The 19,735-nt window shown below is 41.7% G+C and overlaps 1 protein-coding gene across 1 annotated transcript in view; it reads left to right on the top strand.

Moving 5' to 3' along the window:
- LAMA4 (laminin subunit alpha 4) overlaps window positions 1-19,735 on the top strand; it is a 147,553-nt gene that overhangs the window by 58,646 nt on the left and 69,172 nt on the right. Inside the window, exons 5-8 of the mRNA XM_025864441.2 lie at window positions 2,243-2,457; window positions 4,397-4,492; window positions 6,345-6,496; window positions 15,727-15,837. Of these exons, the coding sequence (XP_025720226.1) occupies window positions 2,243-2,457; window positions 4,397-4,492; window positions 6,345-6,496; window positions 15,727-15,837 (574 nt within the window). The remainder of the gene's footprint in view (window positions 1-2,242; window positions 2,458-4,396; window positions 4,493-6,344; window positions 6,497-15,726; window positions 15,838-19,735) is intronic.

Genomic DNA, 19,735 nt, shown 5'->3' with positions numbered 1-19,735 from the left:
GAGAACCTATAAATCAGAGGTGCAAAGACATGAGTATGAATAACAAAACTCATTGAACATTTCCTTCTGTGGGGTGTCTCTCCATGGGTTGTGTGGCACTTACATTCATTCTTATCTTTTTCATGGACCTCGATTTCTAGAATTCATGATTTTACATATAATTGTGCTTGACTCACTTCCTGTTCTTTCAGGCCATGGGCCGTGTGTTTTTCCTCTTCCTGTCTCTCCATGCCTTACATAAAATAGACATGAATTGTCCCTCTGTTGGATGAATTCATTCGTTCATTTATAGCAGCAGCAGTGTGGTCCAGGGTGGAGTGAATGAAAGAACATCAGGGTCGGAAGGTCTGGGTCTTGCACTGTGAATTCCTTGCTATATGCGCCTGGAAACCCAAAGTAGCCTCCTAGCCTCAGCATACCAGGCCTGTGTGGCCTACCTCCTGGGTGTCTGTGGTTAACTACATAAACTCACCTCAGTGAAGCTATGGGATACAATGCAAGTAGAGGGGATAAAGATTACAACTACACCAAAAAACTGAGACATAGGAATAAAGCCCGGAAGAACGTATGCAAAATGTCGGACAGTGATTTTGTTAGGATCTTGGGATTATAGGTGATTTTTTTTCATTTCCCCATTTTTCAAATATTCTGAATCATGAAATCCTTTTTTAAAAACTGTCATGTCTTGTTATTATTGGCCAGGTCTTCCTGATTTCCTTGGAAAGTCCTCTCCTGCTTTCCCCTCCAAGGCCAACGCCCCAGCCCAGGCCCTCCACACCCCAGCCCGGTCTCCCTATTCCAGCCCGCAGTCCACCCTGCATCTGAAGCCAGCCCCGGCTTCCCCCACCTCTGCTATCATCACAAAAACCTCCGTCGGTTCCCTTTCTTTTTCTCTCTCCCCTCAGAACCCACTCCTGCACCTGACCTTCGGCTCCATGAAGGGGTGACTACACATTCTTTCCAGCCACTCCCAAAGCATCTTCAGCTCCAGTCGGCCAATCTTGACACTAGTTTAGGGTCACAGCAAAGAGGAGGCTATTGCCAGCAGAAAACATGTGTAGTTTGGCTCACACAGTATTCTTCTAAAGTTTGAGCCAAAGTTTAAAAACGGTGATTTCAGATAAAAACCCAAACTTCAACTTTTTTGTTTTAAAAATAGGAACATCTGGCAACACAGATCCTCCGTTCCCTCAAGGCTACGGTATGGAAACAGTTGACAGGAGCTGAGTAGCAGTTACCCTGCTTGGTTGGGGCCTGCGGTCCCACCACTCACAGTAGGGCCTCTACTGGCCCACAAGGCACCTTCAGGAAAAGTAGAGAAAAGCATTTCTTCCTCTGAGCAGAAGCAGCCCCACCCAGAAGGCACAGCTTGGCAAGCCCAGCAAAGGCTGGATGGATTTGGGCCTCTATTGTCCAAATGAGCTGGAATCTCTCATTAATAACCCAGCTGGCATGACCACAGACACCAGCTCTGTCCCCACAACGAAGGCAGTTAGGTGCCTGGCCTCTGTAGCCTCACATATTAAAATGTCCACAGTAATGGCCATCTGGGCTCCAATTTCATTTGTCTGTGGTACTCTCAGCCCTGCCATCTGCTTTGTCTCCACACGGCCTTCCCTCCATCACAAGATGGCTGCCAGAGCCGAGTGCTGCCTGCCTCTTCATTCACCTGCAGATGGACAGAATGTCTTCACATACCCCTCAAGTAAGAGCCCTGAGCGACACTCTGAATGAATCACTTCTCAGCCAACTTACTTTAGCCAGGACAATGGCAGGCACTAACTGGCTCAGGTTTAGGTTCTCTGAACAATTCACTATGGCAAGGCAGTTGGTGATTTATCCCAGTGTTTCTCAATGCAGATATTAACATTTTGGCCAGGACAATTTTTAGCTGTGCCCTAGTAGTGCATCCCCTGCCGTACATTTAGCATAACTGGCACCTCTCGATTAGGTACCAGCCATGTACCCTAGTTGTTGAGGTAACCAAAAATGCCCACACACTAGTTGTATCTAGACATTTGTGCATCTGGAGGTCTGACCAAACTGAATGGGCTTCAAGGCAATAGGGAAGAGTGGTTCCTTAAAAACAAAGTCTGGCCTTATTAGGAAGATGGGAAAGTAGGAAAAAATTCTGGGAGGGCAATCCACATACGTTCACTACACTTTCTTCTAGGTGGGAGGGAAGATAAAAGAGAAGAAAAACTATGGCTGCTAAATTTTTAACCTGTGATTTCTGCCTCAGATGTGCCCCCGGTTACTATGGAAACCCCTTGCTGATTGGAAGCACCTGTAAGAAATGTGACTGCAGTGGAAATTCAGATCCCAACCTGATCTTTGAAGACTGTGATGAGGTCACCGGCCAGTGTAGGAATTGCCTACGCAACACCACGGGATTCAAGTGTGAACACTGTGCCCCTGGTTACTATGGGGATGCCAGGGTAGCCAAGAGCTGTGCAGGTACGGCACTGGAGGTTGTGGCCAGCACGTACAACGAATCTAGATGGGTCGGTGTTGGAGAGATACTGCAAGTGTCCCCTTGTCACTTTTCCAGGGTAATGTGCATTCTTAGGAATGTGTACCCCAAACTCACCAGGAGTAGATGATTTATCAAGGTTACTAGTATAACTTAGCTCATGGGTAGGATAGACCATAAGATGGTCACACAAATGAGCTTTCACCTTATCTTACATTCTTCCAATTTCGATCAAGGAAGTAAATCAGAAGTCCATGGATTACCTATCATTGACCAGAATTTTGAATGAAAACTTGCAAGATTTACCTCTGTTTTCTTATTCTGGAAGCTCTGTCCCTTTTACCAGTTGTGTTTGGTAAGACTGACTTCTTAGTGAAATAGATTAGCAAGCCAAGGGTACAGTCTAGTCAACCCCCAATGTCCTCAAATTGTCAGGGCAAATATTGCAGGGACACTACAGGAAATCTTCCCGGTTAAACTTCAGTTAGACTAAAATGTACAAATTTTATTCATGATTTCTCTAATCCATTTGCTGCAGAGAGTGAAGCTCTTTAGAAATAAAGTTAAAGCGCCTTCCTTAGGGCAAAGGAGGGTTGGGACTGAATATTTCTTACTCTTTTGTGACTGAGAGGGAACAGGGTGAGGAAGAGGCATTGTATTCTTGGGGCATGCTTCTACTGGAATCCCCTCACTGAAGCAGATTCCCACCTGAAAAGATTTTAAGAAGAGTTTAAATTTGAGAAGAAGGCACATATGAGCTGCAGAAGTCACAATAAAAGTGAACATGTCTACAAGAAAGCCAAGTGCACTGAGGCATAAAACCAGAGGCAAGAGAGGAGTTCTATGTCCAGTCAGGCAGGCATCCGAAAGAATATTGGCAAAATCAAAGCCTTAGACATCGATGCTCCAGTTCTCAAAACATTTACTAAACTTAAACTACATAGATGCAGGTCACTCTTAGAAAAGACGCTAATGTTAGAAGCAATAAAGTATGATCTTGCTGAATTGTTTAATAAATCTACATTTTGTGGAACATTACACAGCTGAAATGTAATAAATGTACATCCCTCATGAAGCTAATTTTTTATGATTATTCTGTAGAAACAGTTAAGAGGTGGGGGAGAATTCACAATACTATTCCAGCTCACGGCTAGCATAGATGGCTTAGGAAATCTTTTTTAAATATTACAAATGAATTGCTACTGAGAAACTCAATGGAAAATGAACAGTCTGATGAGATCGGGGTTTCGGTTTTTTTTCCAAAAGGCATTCTTGAAAATCATCGGTAGATTAATAATGGGCTCTCAGGTCTTCTAAATTCACGTAAATATGTTCCCGATTCTTTCCCCGACATTATTCCTAGTCATCCCACTGATAGCTATCATTTGGGGGTTTGGAGTCAGCCTTGCCAAGGGTCAAGCACCGTGGGAGCCAAAAATTGCTCTTGAGACTCCTCCCTCCCTCCCGCTGCACTGCGCCTTCCTCACACCTGGCAATGATCAACCCTGGAGTTGGATTAAACTGGAGAATCAGTCTGTGATGAAAGGAGGGCTCTCAGATTCCAGTTGAATGATGGGTTTCGGGATCATTTTGTACTTTGTGAAACTTCCCAGGATCTTTTTGGACTAAAGCAATTGTACAGTCATGTCAGAATCCCAGAAAGTTGGGAGAGGAGTCCTAGAAAATGTAGATTTACTTTTGCCCCCGGGGCCACCTTTGGAAAATCTCCCTGGGCTGGGCTTAATTGGGTGAGGGGCATAATCTCTAGATCACGGACTCTACACCGTCGTAAGGAAGAATATAATTAATCCTTGTTGGAAGAACTATATACTGATAGCCAGTATTTCTAGAAACCAGGAAAACATTGCCATATTTTAAGCATTAAGAAACAAATCCCTAACCTCTTGTTTTTGTTTCCCACAGTGTGCAATTGTGGGGGAGGCCCATGTGACAGCGTAACCGGAGAATGCTTGGAAGAAGGTTTTGAACCCCCTACAGGCATGGACTGCCCAACCATAAGTAAAAATAACAGTACATGATTGACTAACCCCACTTTCTCTAATGTGCTGCAGGTGTAGGATTAAGAAGAGCTATGCAATTCCCTCTCTAGAAACTCCCTAAGTCCCCCTCCCGGCTTTAACTCTGTCTGTGCCTCCACCAAGGGGACCCTAAGCGGAAGCTACTTGACTCCAGTTGGTAAAATGGGTGATTTACATTGAAACAACTATGCTTTAGAAAATTTATTTTATGAAGCCTTTAAATTCAGCATCTTACCTCGCAGGTAAAGGCAGAATCAGAAGAGCAATTCCTAGTGACCAAGTTCATTTTAATTCCTCTTTCTATATTATCTCTTCAAATCCTCAGATAATGTGATATACAGACAATGCTTCACAACACTAGGGAAACCAAGACACTAAGCCACTTAATTGGCTTTTCCCAAATCACTCCAAAACAGAAGTGGCAGCAGAAAGAAAATGTTCAGGCCTTATGGGATGGAGCTATTGTCTTACTTTCCTGGATTTCTCTGCCATTCCTATCAATCAAATCACGAGCAGCCCTGAGGGTGCAGGAGACTGCTGAAACACTTCACAGCAAATGCCCAGAGCTGATCTTAACAACTTCTCAGGCACCCTTCAAGCCCTTTGTCTAGAAAAGGCTATGACTGATTCTTAGGATTTAAGGAAAGGTTTGCCTTAGAAAGCCCTTTACTGAGAAAATAACTAATTGCCTTTAAGTAGAGTGGTTTAAAGACTATTTTAACTTTAGGTATCCCCTCCCCCAGACGAGAGTGTCTTGGTCTCTCGGTGCCTGTGAGCACAGGAGATTAATATTACGGATGATTCACATCTTAGAAGATGGCACAGGATGTGAGACACAAGCAGGGCAAAGTTCACACACTGATCAGCAAGGTCATTTTAAGGACATCTTAATGTCCTTAAAGGATGTGCTGGCCGGGGAGCCATTCCTTTAAGATAGCATGCCCATAAGACCATGTTAAACTTCAAATAACAAATTAACACATTAACAACTATTAACACCTCAGTCTTCATTTATTGGTTCTCTGGAAAAGAGCACAGTCTGAGGAAAAGAGATTGGGAACAGAAAAGTTTCAGAGAGTGGTCAAGACCGGTTTCAAAGCACAGTCTGCTGTCCTTCTGAGTACGCCGCAAGTGGGCACTGGGCCCCCCAGGAGCAAACGGGGGGGGTGTGAGGGGGAGGACAGAGGTAAGCGGAACTCAAATGTGAAATGCAAGGAGCGGGGAGAAACTACGACCTACTTCACCACATGCCCAGACTGAGCAGATATGCACAAGCAGTGACATTCTACAGACCCCCTTCTGGCTGAAGTGTTCATCCAGACAGCAGGTCAGGCCATGCGGAGACGCTGAGCCACCCCTGGGATAGGAATAGGAAAGAGGGGGTGCCTACCAAACAGCCAGCTTCGCCAGTGGGCACTAAGCAAAAGCCTCACATGAAGAGAGCCATCCCAGGGGGCTGTCCCACCACTAAGGAAAAGTGGAGAGCGTGCTTCTCCTCCCCCACCCACCTTGCAAATGCCTTGCCCTTTTATGCTTCCTTCCTTTCTCAGTTCAGCGACCTGTTGTGTCCACAACAGCCTACTTGCCCTGTTGCACGCCTTGTTCGTTTTGTTATGTTTTAAGTGGGGATAGTGCCCAATGTACGGTTTGAGTCATCTTAGACTGCAGTGTGCTTTGAGTGTAAGGACTGGTTCTGTGACCCAGAACAGATCCTCAGGAAACAAACATAAAAATAATATTAACCAAGGAAGTACACATAATGATCTACTAGAGCACATGCTTCCCGGCTGACTTTCAGTTTTAAAGAAATAACATGTCCGTTTTACCTCCAGGCTGTGATAAGTGCATCTGGGACCTGATTGATGACCTTCGATTAGCAGCCCTCTCGATTGAAGACAGCAAATCTGGTCTGTTGAGTGTCTCATCTGGTGCGGCTGCTCATAGGCACGTGAATGAACTCAACTCCACCATCTTCCTCCTCAAAGTAGGCGGCCATGTTGTACCTTCAGCTGTATCTCATGCTGGTCTTACAGGACTGCTCCTAGAACTCCTATCCTTTCTATCATCTGAGGCCCACGGCTGTATTACAGATGGGTTGTTAGACTAGGAAATCAGAAAAAGTTTATTGTAACCATGAGCTTCAGGCCAAAACAAGAGTGGCCATCTATAAAAGAAATTAATGTGGAGAACATAACAACTAAAACAAGCAGTATCTAGGTACCAATCTATTGAGGGAAGGAAAACACTCTTATTTCCTCGGTAAAAATGTGCATTGGTTATTCAGGTCCTTACCACAAACTTACCGTTATCTTAACCTCAATTTGCAGTGCTTTGAGGAGTTTCTCTAGAAACCTCTCTCCTGCTCGCTCTCTCTCCCACCCTTACCTTTCCTTCTTACTGACACACAGTCTCTCTCGTCTTCCCACACACGCACACTGAAGCACACAGACATACATGCTCAGTGTCTCCTCACAGGTCTAGTGGTTAATATCTAATAAACAGTCAAAAACAAACTATAACAGTGCTGCTATATCTAAACTTTTTTTTTTAAGATTTTATTTATTTCACGGAGAGAGAGACAGCAAGAGAGGTCACACAAGCAAGGGGAGTGGAAGAGGGAGAAGCAGGTTTCCCATGGAGCAGGGAGCCCGACTTGGGGCTCGATCCCAGGGCCCTGGGACCATGACCTGAGCCGAAGGCAGACGCTTGCCTGAGCCACCCAGGCGCCCCATGCTGTATCTAAACTTTAAGAGGTCTTTTTTTCCCCCTCTAAATTATGGGCGTCCGTCACAACCAACAGATATTTTTTAAAACAATAATAATTAAATGAAAGGATAATGGAATTAATATCAGCACAGGTTTTTACTTTATCAATTTCGCATAATAGTTAAGAGCACTAACTTTGAAACCAGATCGATTACCTTCAGATCCCAGCTCTGACACTCACGAGTTATGTGACCTGCTCATTCTTCAATTTTTTCCACTGGCATTGAGGATCATTATTGCACCTACCTCATGGGTTGTGGAGAGAATTCAGCAAGCGATATGTATGTAGAGCAGTTGCAACAGTACCTACCATAGAAAGTGCTCATTACTCTACTTTTTAGAGGTGCAAATAAATGATATCCACAGCAATTGGCCAAATATGCAAAATGTAAAGTAAAGCAAGAATCACAAAATCATAGAGCTGGGTGGACTCCTCGTGAGCATTCTATCCCAGACTTAGGAATCATTCTTATCCACACTCATCTGTTTAGACACAGGAAGGCACTACTTCTCAGAGTAGTCACCCAGACTCGGGCCTCTTGACACTGCTTGAACTCTCTTTCCTCAACAGCACAACTTCAAGATAGGTATAATTATAGCTGACAGGAAGTCAGTGTCAGGATTGAAAGGCTTACTCCAAAGTAATCCAGGTAAAGCTACATGAGACCAAACTCCTCGAAAACAGAAAACAGACGCCAAATGGTCTGAAATAAAGAGAATTGCTCTTCTTCTCCAAAAAAAAAAAAAAAAGAAAGAAAGTTAATTTTCAAACTCCATTTTACATTACATTTTACATTACATTGATCTTTGTGGGTTGATCATTTCCTCCAGGTTCTGCCAAATTTGAAATTGAAATTGTAAAGGCCAGACACCCTGGGCGCCCACCAGTCTATAGGGTGATTTTGTGAAATTAGAAAAATGCCCTTTCTTGGAGCGCAACCCAGTGAGCAGAGCTTGCAGAATTTCAGCCTGAAGGCCGTTGAAACCTTTGTGCAGACCCCAACCTTCATACCAGCTTACAGCAGCCTTCAGACCCCACGGTTTTGGTAACAGAAGCTCACATTCTACTCTGAGTCCTCTTATACTGAAAACGTTGTATGTATATATATTTTTTAAAGATTTATTTGTTTATTTGAGAGAGAGAGAGCACGCAGGCGGAGGACGAGAGAGAGAGAGTCTTAAGCAGACTCCACACTGAGTGCAGAGCCCAGTGCAGGGCTCAATCTCAGGACCCTGAGATCACGACCTGAGCCAAAACCAAGAATCAGACACTTAACCAACTGAGCCACCCAGGCTCCCCTGGATGTGTAGTTTTTTTTTTTAATTTAATTATGTATTGTTATGTTAATCACCATACATTACATCATTAGTTTTTGATGCCGTGTTCCACGATTCATTGTTTGTGTACAACACCCAGTGCTCCATGCAGTACGTGCCCTCCCCAATACCCTCCACCAGGTCAACCCATCCTCCCAACCCCCTCCCCTCTAGAACCCTCAGTTTGTTTTTCAGAGTCCATCATCTCTCATGGTTCATCTCCCCCTCCGAATTCCCCCCCTTCATTCTTACCCTCCTGCTATCTTCTTCTTTTTTTTCTTAACATGTATTATTTGTTTCACAGGTACAGATCTGTGATTCAACAGTCTTGCACAATTCACAGCACTCACCATAACACATACCCTCCCCAATGTCTATCACCCAGCCACCCCATCCCTCCCACACCCCCACCACTCCAGCAACCCTCAGTTTGTTTCTTGAGATTAAGAATTCCTCATATCAGTGAGATCATATGATACTTATCTTTCTCTGATTGACTTATTTCACTCAGCATAACACCCTCCAGTTCCATCCACGTCGTTACAAATGGCAAGATCTCATTCCTTTTTATGGCTGCATAATATTCCATTGTATATATATACTACTTCCTTATCCATTCATCTGTGGATGGACATCTTGGCTCTTTCCACAGTTTGGCTATTGTGGACATTGCTGCTATAAACATCGGGGTGCACGTACCCCTTTGGATCCCTACATTTGTATCTTTGGGGTAAATACCCAGTAGTGCAATTACTAGATTGTACAGTAGCTCTATTTTCAACTTTTTGAGGAACCTCCGTACTGTTTTCCAGAGTGGCTGCACCAGCTTGCATTCCGACCAACAGTGTAGGAGGCTTCCCCTTTCTCTGCATCCTGCCAACATCTGTCCTTTCCTGACTTATTAATTTTTGCCATTCTGACTGGTGTGAGGTGATAGCTCATTGAGGTATTGATTTGGATTTCCCTGATGCTGAGTGATATTGTGCACTTTTTCATGTGTCTGTTGACCATTTGGATGTCTTCTTTGCAGACATGTCTGTTCATGTCTTCTGCCCATTTCTTGATTTTTCTTGATTGGATTATTTGTTCTTTGGGTGTTGAGTTTGATAAGTTCTTTATAGATTTTGGATACTAGCCCTTTATCCGATATGTCATTTGCAAATATCTTCTCCCATTCTGTCGGTTGTCTTTTGGTTTTGTCGACTGTTTCTTTTGTTGTGCAAAAGCTTTTTATCTTGATGAAGTCCCAATAGTTCATTTTTCCCCTTGCTTCCCTCGCCTTTGGCGATGTTTCTAGGAAGAAGTTGCTGCGGCGGAGATCGAAGAGGTTGCTGCCTGTGTACTCCTTTAGGATACTGATGGACTCCTGTCTCACATTTAGGTCTTTTAACCATTTTGAGTCTATTTTTGTGTGTGGTGTAAGGAAATGGTCCAGTTTCATTCTTCTGCATGTGGCTGTCCAATTTTCCCATTTGTTGAAGAGACTGTCTTTTTTCCATTGGACATTCTTTCCTGCTTTGTCAAAGATTAGTTGACCATAGAGTTGAGGGTCCATTTCTGGGCTCTCGATTCTGTTCCATTGATCTATGTGTCTGTTTTTGTGCCAGTACCACACTGTCTTGATGATCACAGCTTTGTAATAGAGCTTGAAGTCTGGAATTGTGATGCCACCAGCTTTGCTTTTCTTTTTCAACATTCCTCTGGCTATTCGGGTTCTTTTCTGGATCCATACAAATTTTAGGATTATTTGTTCCATTTCTTTGAAAAAAGTGGATGGTATTTTGATGAGGATTGCATTGAATGTGTAGATTGCTCTAGGTAGCATTGACATCTTCATGATATTTGTTCTTCCAATCCATGAGCATGGAACGTTTTTCCATTTCTTTGTGTCTTCCTCAATTTCTCTCATGAGTATTTTATAGTTTTCTGAGTCAGATCCTTTGCCTCTTTGGTTAGATTTATTCCTAGGTATCTTATGGTTTTGGGTGCAATTGTAAATGGGATCAACTCCTTAATTTCTCTTTCTTCTGTCTTGTTGTTGGTGTATAGGAATGCCACTGATTTCTGTGCACTGATTTTATATCCTGCCACTTTACTGAATTCCTGTACGAGTTCTAACAGTTTCGGGGTGGAGTCTTTTGGGTTTTCCACATAAAGTATCATATCATCTGCAAAGAGTGAGAGTTTGACTTCTTCTTTGTCGATTTGGATGCCTTTGATTTCTTTTTGTCGTCTGATTGTTGTGGCTAGGACTTCTAATACTATGTTGAATAGCAGTGGTGAGAGTGGACATCCCTGCCGCCTTCCTGACCTTAGGGGGAAAGCTCTCAGTTTTTCCCCATTGAGAATGATATTCGCTGTGGATTTTTCATAGATGGCTTTTATGATATTGAGGTATGGACCCTCTATCCCTATACTCTGAAGAGTTTTGATCAAGAAAGGAGGCTGTACTTTGTCAAATGCTTTTTCTGCATCTATTGAGAGGATCATAAGATTCTTGTTCTTCCTTTTGTTAATGCATTGTATCACGTTTATTGATTTGCATATATTGAACCAACCTTGCAGCCCAGGGATAAATCCCATTTGGTCATGGTGAATAATCCTTTTAATGTGCTATTGGATCCTATTGGCTAGTATTTTGGTGAGAATTTTTGCATCCATGTTCATCAAGGATATTGGTCTGTAATTCTCCTTTTTGATGGGATCTTTGTCTGGTTTTGGGATCAAGGTAATGGCCTCATAAAACGAGTTTGGAAGTTTTCCTTCCATTTCTATTTTTTGGAACAGTTTCAGAAGAATAGGTATTAATTCTTCTTTAAATGTTTGGTAGAATTCCCCTAGGAAGCCGTCTGGCCCTGGGCTTTTGTTTGTTGGGAGATTTTTGATGACTGCTTCAATTTCCTTAGTGGTTATAGGTCTGTTCAGGTTTTCTATTTCTTCCTGGTTCAGTTTTGGTAGTTGATACATCTCTAGGAATGCATCCATTTCTTCCAGGTTATCTAATTTGCTGGCATAGAGTTGCTCATAATATTTTCTTGTAATTGTTTGTATTTCTTTGGTGTTGGTTGTGATCTCTCCTCTTTCATTCATGATTTTGTTGATTTGGGTCCTTTCTCTTTTCTTTTTGATAAGTCTGGCCAGGGGTTTATCAATCTTGTTAATTCTTTCAAAGAACCAGCTCCTAGTTTCGTTGATCTGTTCTACTGTTCTTTTGGTTTCTATTTCATTGATTTCTGCTCTGATCTTTATTATTTCTCTTCTCCTGCTGGGTTTAGGCTTTATTTGCTTTCTCCAGCTCCTTTAGGTGTAGGGTTAGGTTGTGTATTTGAGAACTTTCTTGTTTCTTGAGAAAGGCTTGTATTGCTATATACTTTCCTCTTAGTACTGCCTTTGCTGCATCCCAAAGATTTTGAACAGTTGTGTTTTCATTTTCATTGGTTTCCATGATTTTTTTTAATTCTTCTTTAGTTTCCTGGTTGACCCATTCATTCTTTAGTAGGATGCTCTTTAGCCTCCATGTATTTGAGTTCTTTCCAACTTTCCTTTTGTGATTGAGTTCTAGTTTCAAAGCACTGTGGTCTGAAAATATGCAGGGAATGATCCCAATCTTTTGGTACCAGTTGAGACCTGATTTGTGACCTAAGATGTGATTTATCCTGGAGAATGTTCCATGCACACTAGAGAAGAATGTGTATTCCGTTGCCTTGGGATGGAATGTTCTGAATATATCTGTGAAGTCCATTTGGTCCAGTGTGTCATTTAAAGTCTTTATTTCCTTGTTGATCTCTTGCTTAGATGATCTGTCCATTTCAGTGAGAGAGGTGTTAAAGTCCCCTACTATTATTGTATTGTTGTCAATGTGTTTCTTTCCTTTTGTTATTAATTGGCTTATATAATTAGCTGCTCCCATGTTAGGGGCATAGATGTTTACAATTGTTAGATCATCTTGTTGGATAGACTCTTTAGGTAGGATATAGTGTCCTTCCTCATCTCTTATTACAGTCTTTGGTTTAACATCTAATTTGTCTGATATAAGGATTGCCACGCCAGCTTTCTTTTGGTGTCCATTAGCATGGCAAATGGTTTTCCACCCCCTCACTTTCAATCTGGGGGTGTCTTTGGGTCTAAAATGAGTCTCTTGCAGACAGTATATCAATGGGTCTTGTTTTTTTTATCCAATCTGATAGCCTGTGTCTTTTGATTGGGGCATTTAGTCCATTTACATTCAGGGTTAACTATTGAAAGATATGAATTTAGTGCCACTGTATTACCTGTAAGGTGACTGTGACTGTATATTGTCTGTGTTCCTTTCTGGTCTATGTTGCTTTTAGTCTCTCTCTTTGCTTAGAGGACCCCTTTCAATATTTCTTGTAGGGCTGGTTTCATGTTTGCAAATTCCTTTAGTTTTTGTTTGTCCTGGAAGCTTTTTATCTCTCCTTCTATTTTCAATGACAGCCTAGCTGGATAGAGTAGTCTTGGATGCATATTTTTCATTTAGTGCTCTGAATATATCATGCCAGTCCTTTCTGGCCTGCCAGGTCTCTGTGGATAGGTCTGTTGCTAATCTAATGTCTCTACCATTGTAGGTTACAGATCTCTTCTCCCGAGCTGCTTTCAGGATTTTCTCTTTGTCTCTGAGACTCGTAAGTTTCACTAGTAGATGTTGGGGTATTGACCTATTTTTTATTGATTTTGAGAGGGGTTCTCTGTGCCTCCTGGATTTTGATGCCTGTTTCCTTCCCCACATTAGGGAAGTTCTCTGCTATAATTTGCTCCAAAATACCTTCTGCCCCCCTCTCTCTTTCTTCTTCTTCTGGGATCCCAATTATTCTAATGTTGTTTCGTCTTATGGTATTGCTTATCTCTCGAATTCTGCCCTCGTGATCCAGTAGTTGTTTATCTCTCTTTTTCTCACCTTCTTTATTTTCCATCATTTGGTCTTCTATATTGCTGATTCTCCCTTCTGCCTCATTTATCCTAGCAGTTAGTGCCCCCATTTTTTATTGCACCTCATTAATAGCCTTTTTTATTTTGACTTGGTTAGATTTTAGTTCTTTTATTTCTCCAGAAAGGGTTTCTCTAATAACTTCCATGCTTTTTTCAAGCCCAGCTAGTATCTTTAAAATCATCATTCTGAACTCTAGTTCTGACATCATACTAATGTCCATATTCAGTAGGTCCCTGGCGGTCAGTACTGTCTCTTGTTCTTTTTGTTGAGGTGATTTTTTTCCATCTTGTCATTTTGTCCAGAGGAAAATAGATGAATGAGAGAACAAATGCTAACAGGGAACAACGTCCCCAGAAAATATACTCTAAACAAATCAGAAAAGACCTGAAACCGGGGGGAAAGAAAAAAGAAAAAGAAAAGAAAAAAAAAGAAAAAGATAAAAACAAACAAAAACAGAACAAAACAAAAAAAAAAACAGAATATGATCAAATATGATCAGGCTGGTGCATAGATCAGTGCCACACACTAGATTTTGGGCATATTTTGGTCTGTTAGAATAAAGTGCCTCCCAAAATTTTAAAGAAAGAAAAACTTATATAGATACAAAAATAAGGGTTAATACAATGAAGGGATGGAATATGACTGTAAAGATGAAAATTATAAAAAATTTTATAAAAGGAATTGATAAGATAAGAAGTTGTTTGAAAAAAGAAAGAAGAGGATTTAAAAGAAAAAAGAAAAAAAAAGGGAGAGAATGTGATCAGGCAGGAGACTAGAACAAAGCCATACACTAGAGATTTAGGGTATATTTTGATCTGTTAGAAGAAACTGTATCTCAAAATTTTAAAGACAGAACAACTTACATATATATGCCAAAAATAAGGGTAATTACTATGAAGGGATAGAATATGACTCTAAAAATGAAAAAAAAATGTTTTTTAAGAAAGGGATTGATAAGATGTTGGTTGAAAAGGGAAAAAGAAAAATTCAAAAAAAAAAAGACAGTTATGAAAAAATTAACTTTGAAAGACTAAAAAATCATGGTAAAAAAGCCATGAATTCTATGTGCAGTATTCCCCTAGCGCTGGAGTTCTGCCTTTCTCCTTGATCGGTAAACTTCGTCTTGGCTGGCTGTTCTTGCTGATCTTCTGGGGGAGGGGCCTGTTGCCGTGGTTCCCAAATGTCTTTGCTGGAGGTGGAATTGCCCCGCCCTTGCCAGGGCCAGGCTCAGTAATCTGCTGGGGTTTGCTCTCAGGAGCTTTTGTTCCCTGCAAGCTTTCCATACAGCTTTGGAGGACAAGAGTGAAAATGGCGGCCTCCCAATCTCCTCCCCAAGGAGCCTAGAACTCGGGGCCCCACTCCTCAGTGTGCCACCAGAGAAAAGCACTCAGTCATTCCTGTCTCCCCAGTCTCCGGCCGCACTCCGTGCTCACCCGGCCTGTGACCGAGCATTTCTATCTCAGGCACCCGACCCCATGTGGAGTCTCCAAACCCAGCAGATCCCTGCAGTGCACACCCGTGCCACTCCTCCTGGGGGAGGAAGGGGAGTCTTCCTGGATCTGCCGCTTTTTGGGTCCCTGCTGGAGGAGCAGTGGCCCAACTGTGCCGCGGATCACGGTTTATGGCAACCCCGAGCTGATAGCCCACTCCTCGGCTCCGTCTCTGCAGCCGGCTTCCCCACTCTGATACCTGGGAGCTCTGCCTCACTCAGGCACCCCCGGTCTTTCTGTGACCCCGAGGGTCCTGAGACCACGCTGTCCCAGTGAGGGTTCCACCCCCGGCTTAGCCACTGGAGCAACGTCCCTCGGTGGAGCCGACTTCTAAAAGTTCCAATTTTGTGCTCCGCGGTTCTATCACTTGCCAGAAGCAGCGGATGGAGGCCCCCTCCCCCGCCGTCTATCCTCCCGAATATCACCTTGGATTCACTTCTCTGCACGTCCTACCTTCCCGAAAGTGGTCGCTTTTCTGTTCAGAGAGTTGCTGCTATTCTTTTCTTCAATCTCCTGTTGAGTTCGTAGGTGTTCAGAATGGTTTGATCCCTACCCAGCTGAATTCCTGGGACCAGACGAAATCCAGGTCTCCTACTCCTCTGCCATCTTGCTCCATCCCCCCCCTTTATGTATAGTTTTTAAAAACCTGTTCTGCACATCTACTGATTATTTTCAAAACTTTTTTTTCCACAGACAAAATTGTCAGAAAGAGAAAACCAGTACGTCCTAAGAAAGATACAAATCAACAATGCTGAGAACACAATGAAAAGCTTTCTGTCTGACATGGAAGAATTAGCTGAAAAGGTATGTATTCAGTTTCTGGGACTGCCTTCAGAGAAAGGATTTAGCTACGGTGAGCCTGGCTGGTCACAAACGATTGAGGCTTAACACAGTGCAGGAAAAATGCAGTCACCCATGTGCCTTAAAATAAATCAAGGGAAGATCTGTGGAGAAAGTTAATATACTTGGTCTCTACAGTCTTTTCCCGTTTTGATTGCTTTCCCTGGAAAACTATGTTTATGGAGAAATTTCCTGGTATCTGCTGCTGGTTAATATGGTTGATATAGGTTTCAGTTAGGATAGTTGGTCAGCTGTTTGCCATAACATTTTATGACTAAGAGCTGTAGAGAGCCCAGAAATAAACTTTATTATATAGAATATAAAATTTAAATGTTTGCTAAAGGTTGCCTTAAATAATAAAAAGAAAGAAGAACCATGCTGAGAAAAAAATTTTGCAGGTTGACAGGAAAAAAAAATATCACTTTCAAATTTCACTTTATACCATATACTAAAATAAATTCTGGACAGATTAAGACTTGAGCTTAAATCTCAAATCCATAAGAAAGCAGAACTAAATAATCATTAAACCTTGAAAGGAAATAACAGTACTCTTAAATATAGCATGAAGAATTATAATAAAAAGAGGTAATAGATTTGACAAGATAAAATTTCAAATACCCAGTAAAACAACTAAATAAATGAAAAAATCGACTAGACTAAGAAAAATATTGAGGAAAATATGGCTTGTAATAGCTCTCACAAATTAACAAGAAAAACATGAAAACAGGAGCAGAGTCAACGTGAAAGACTATTAAATACACTCCCCAGGAGCCTAACGGAAAAAATATCCATCATCTGTACTAATAAAGAAAAATATAACTGAGTCACAAGGTGCCATATTTTATGTATTAAAATGTTTGACACATTTTTCCCCCTGATTATGTTCTACCAGTACTGACCAGAGTACTCTGGAACTTCTACTTTCAGACGCTGGTGTTTAACATTATAAACTATTGAAGTTCTTTTCCAAAACGGTTCTTATTTTTTACAAAAATAAAGGTTAAAAAACTCTGATAATCTCTTTTGACCTTGTACCTCTTAAACTTTTAAGAGATTTTGCTTCTAAAAACATGAATTATTCTAACTGCATCTTTGGAAGATTCAACTACTTTGAAATATGTATGAAAATTGTGTCCTCCATTCCCATGTGGTCGTGCATATTAATCCAACCACAAGCATATGTAGAAAGCAGTGAGATCTCTTAAGTTTCAAAGGAAATACCAGGAAAGAAATCTCTGTGAAAAACTCATTGTTTTTTCATTTCGGTATCGTGGTTGGAATTTGCCCAAAATGTCTCAATTCTTGAGAAAATATTTTCCCCAAGATTAGTTCCTCTCACTGCTCAGACACAGAGTTACTGATCCTTTTGTTGTACCGTTTTTCCATTTCCAGTGTAACTTAAATGCAGACTTTCATAGGGAGAAAATAGCCTGAGCTTAAAAGTGACATCACAATAGAAAAGGCTCCTGGGGACCAAGAACAGACCACCAAAGCAGGAGGTTGATGATAAAGCTCTTGAAACTTTCAGCTGTTTCCACTGACTCTTATTGAAAATAAGGTCCTTCTAACTATGACAGCCGTCCAGATGGTGTAAGAACCTGCTAAAAGATTTTGAAACAAATGCCCAGAGCTGGTCTTAATGACTTCTCAAGCATCCTTCAATCCTTTTATCTAGAAAAGTCTGTAATTGATTCTTAGAAAGATTTAAGAAAAGGGTTACCTTCGAAAGTCTTCTACCACGTAAGTAACTAATATTTGCCTTTAAATAGAGTGAAGGATTTCACTGCAGGTTCCCACAGTGATTTTTTTTTTTTTTAAATCACAGTAATGTTGCCTCTTGAACTTGAAAATACCTGCTTGCAAATTGTCACACAAATCTCATGAGACCCAAATCTCACAGTTCACATTAACCTAAAGTGACCAGTTTTTGTCCCAATCTTTATAACCAAGTCTCCTAGCCCCTTTTTGGAAAATTCTACAGCCCGCTTACTTCTGGGAACCCCCTAAAGGATGTCCATGCGTTTGTATTCACAAATAGCCACCGCTCAAAATGACCTCACCTCCACCACTGCTGATCATGTCTGTAAGAAAAGGCCAAAGACAATGTCAAGATTCCACTTTCCCACAATCCCAAGCCACCATGCTCAAAGTCAGAGTGGTACTAGGCTACAAGCAAAAGTGGAGGTGGTGGCCCTCTCTCGATCTCAGGGCTGCCCCTTGCCAACTGGACCTTGAAGTTGCAGTGCGGAGCCCCAAGTCACAGAGCCCAGTCTCTAAGGGCTGGTTCAGGAGGTGCTGCACCATCCCCTCCACTTCTCCATCTCCTCCATTTCCTCTGTCTCCACCCCACTCCTTCAGCCACAACAAAAGCTCCCTGCTTATCAATGCATCAAAGAGATGTTTAGGACTGGAAGAAAAGTAGCTCACCTGTATACATCAAAATCACCTGAGCCTCATCTCTGATCCTGACAGAAAGGTAGGGTAAAAAATAAGAATATGTTTCAATTCTGAAAGCATGACTTACAACCTGGTGTATAAGTGATTGTGCTAGCTGCTAGGGATACTGAAATGAAATAATAATATAGCATAAACCCAGCTCTCAAGCAGTTCACAGTCTAGCAGGGAAAACAGATACATAAAACAAAATAATTATAACATAGCATTCAATAAGAGAGGCATGGTACAAACTAAAGAGAGAACTCTAAGGAAGAAATAATGAACTTTTTCACTAGGGGTACATGAGGGAACGCTTCTCAGAGAAGTTGAGTATTGACCCATGTATTCAAAAATGACTAGTTTATCAAGTACTTCCAAGCAAGAGAAAATACCACAAGAACAAAGAGATATTCATAGTGTGTTCTTAGAACTAGAAAACCTTTGACCTAGTAAAGATTATCTGCAAAGCAAGGAACAGGGGATACGGCTGAAGAAATTCTCAGAGGCCAGATCATGAGGAACCTTGACCACCGCACTCAGGAACATGTGGACTTCATCCTGTGGACTCTGGAGAACATTGAAGTATTTACAGAGAACAATGAACTGATCAGATTTGAAATTTTGAAAACATTCCTCTACAGTAGGGATGATGGATTGGTGAGTGAAGACTCTGAAGGTATGGACACCAGTAGTCTGGAAAATTGCCTCAGTAATCTAGACAAGTGTGGTTGATTGCTACCTTGCCTTCATATGAAAAGAATTTGCAGTGATCAGGTATCAATCAAGACTGGTCGTATGGAACAGGAAGAGAGGCCAGAATGGCAGGCAGAATAAGAACAATTGGGTGACCAATTGACATGAGGATTAATAAGGAGGAAAGCTCTGGCTTGGAGAAATGCCTATTCTAAAATTACAGAATGGGGGCGCCTGGCTGGCTTAGTCGGTAGAGCCTGCAATTCTTGATCTCAGGGTGGTGAGTTCAAGCCCTACGTTGGGGGTAGAGATTACATTTAAATAAATAAATAAATAAATAAATAAATATCAAAAAATAAAGTTACAGAACGGGTTACTCTGGATATTTCTCTGTGGATGCCCAGAGGGTAGTTAGAGAAAGATTTGAGTCGGTAGCTCAGAGGAGAGATCCAGTCTGGAAAAGCTTTTAGAAGCCATCCATGTTCAGGAGATAGGGAAACCCACAGTAGGTATCCCGATACACATTCTGAAAATGGCACACCAGTATTCTAGCAGTGTTTCGTCCAGTACTGTTCTTATTTACGCTTGTCTCCCAGAGTGATTCCTAAAAGTTTCCCCCTTCACTTTCGAAAGTGTCACAGCTTAAGCAATAATGTATATGATCACCCTAGACACTGATTATCATCCTCATTTAGTCTGGTTGATTTTTTTTTTTTTAAATCAGTAATCTAGA

The sequence above is a fragment of the Callorhinus ursinus genome, unplaced genomic scaffold, assembly GCF_003265705.2.
Source record: "Callorhinus ursinus isolate GAN/ISIS: 27379988/994484 unplaced genomic scaffold, GSC_fseal_2.0 scaffold6, whole genome shotgun sequence".
NCBI classification, from domain to species: domain Eukaryota; kingdom Metazoa; phylum Chordata; class Mammalia; order Carnivora; family Otariidae; genus Callorhinus; species Callorhinus ursinus.
The sequence above is the reverse complement of the archived record's forward strand: the minus strand, read 5'-3'. Positions and strand labels throughout refer to the sequence as shown.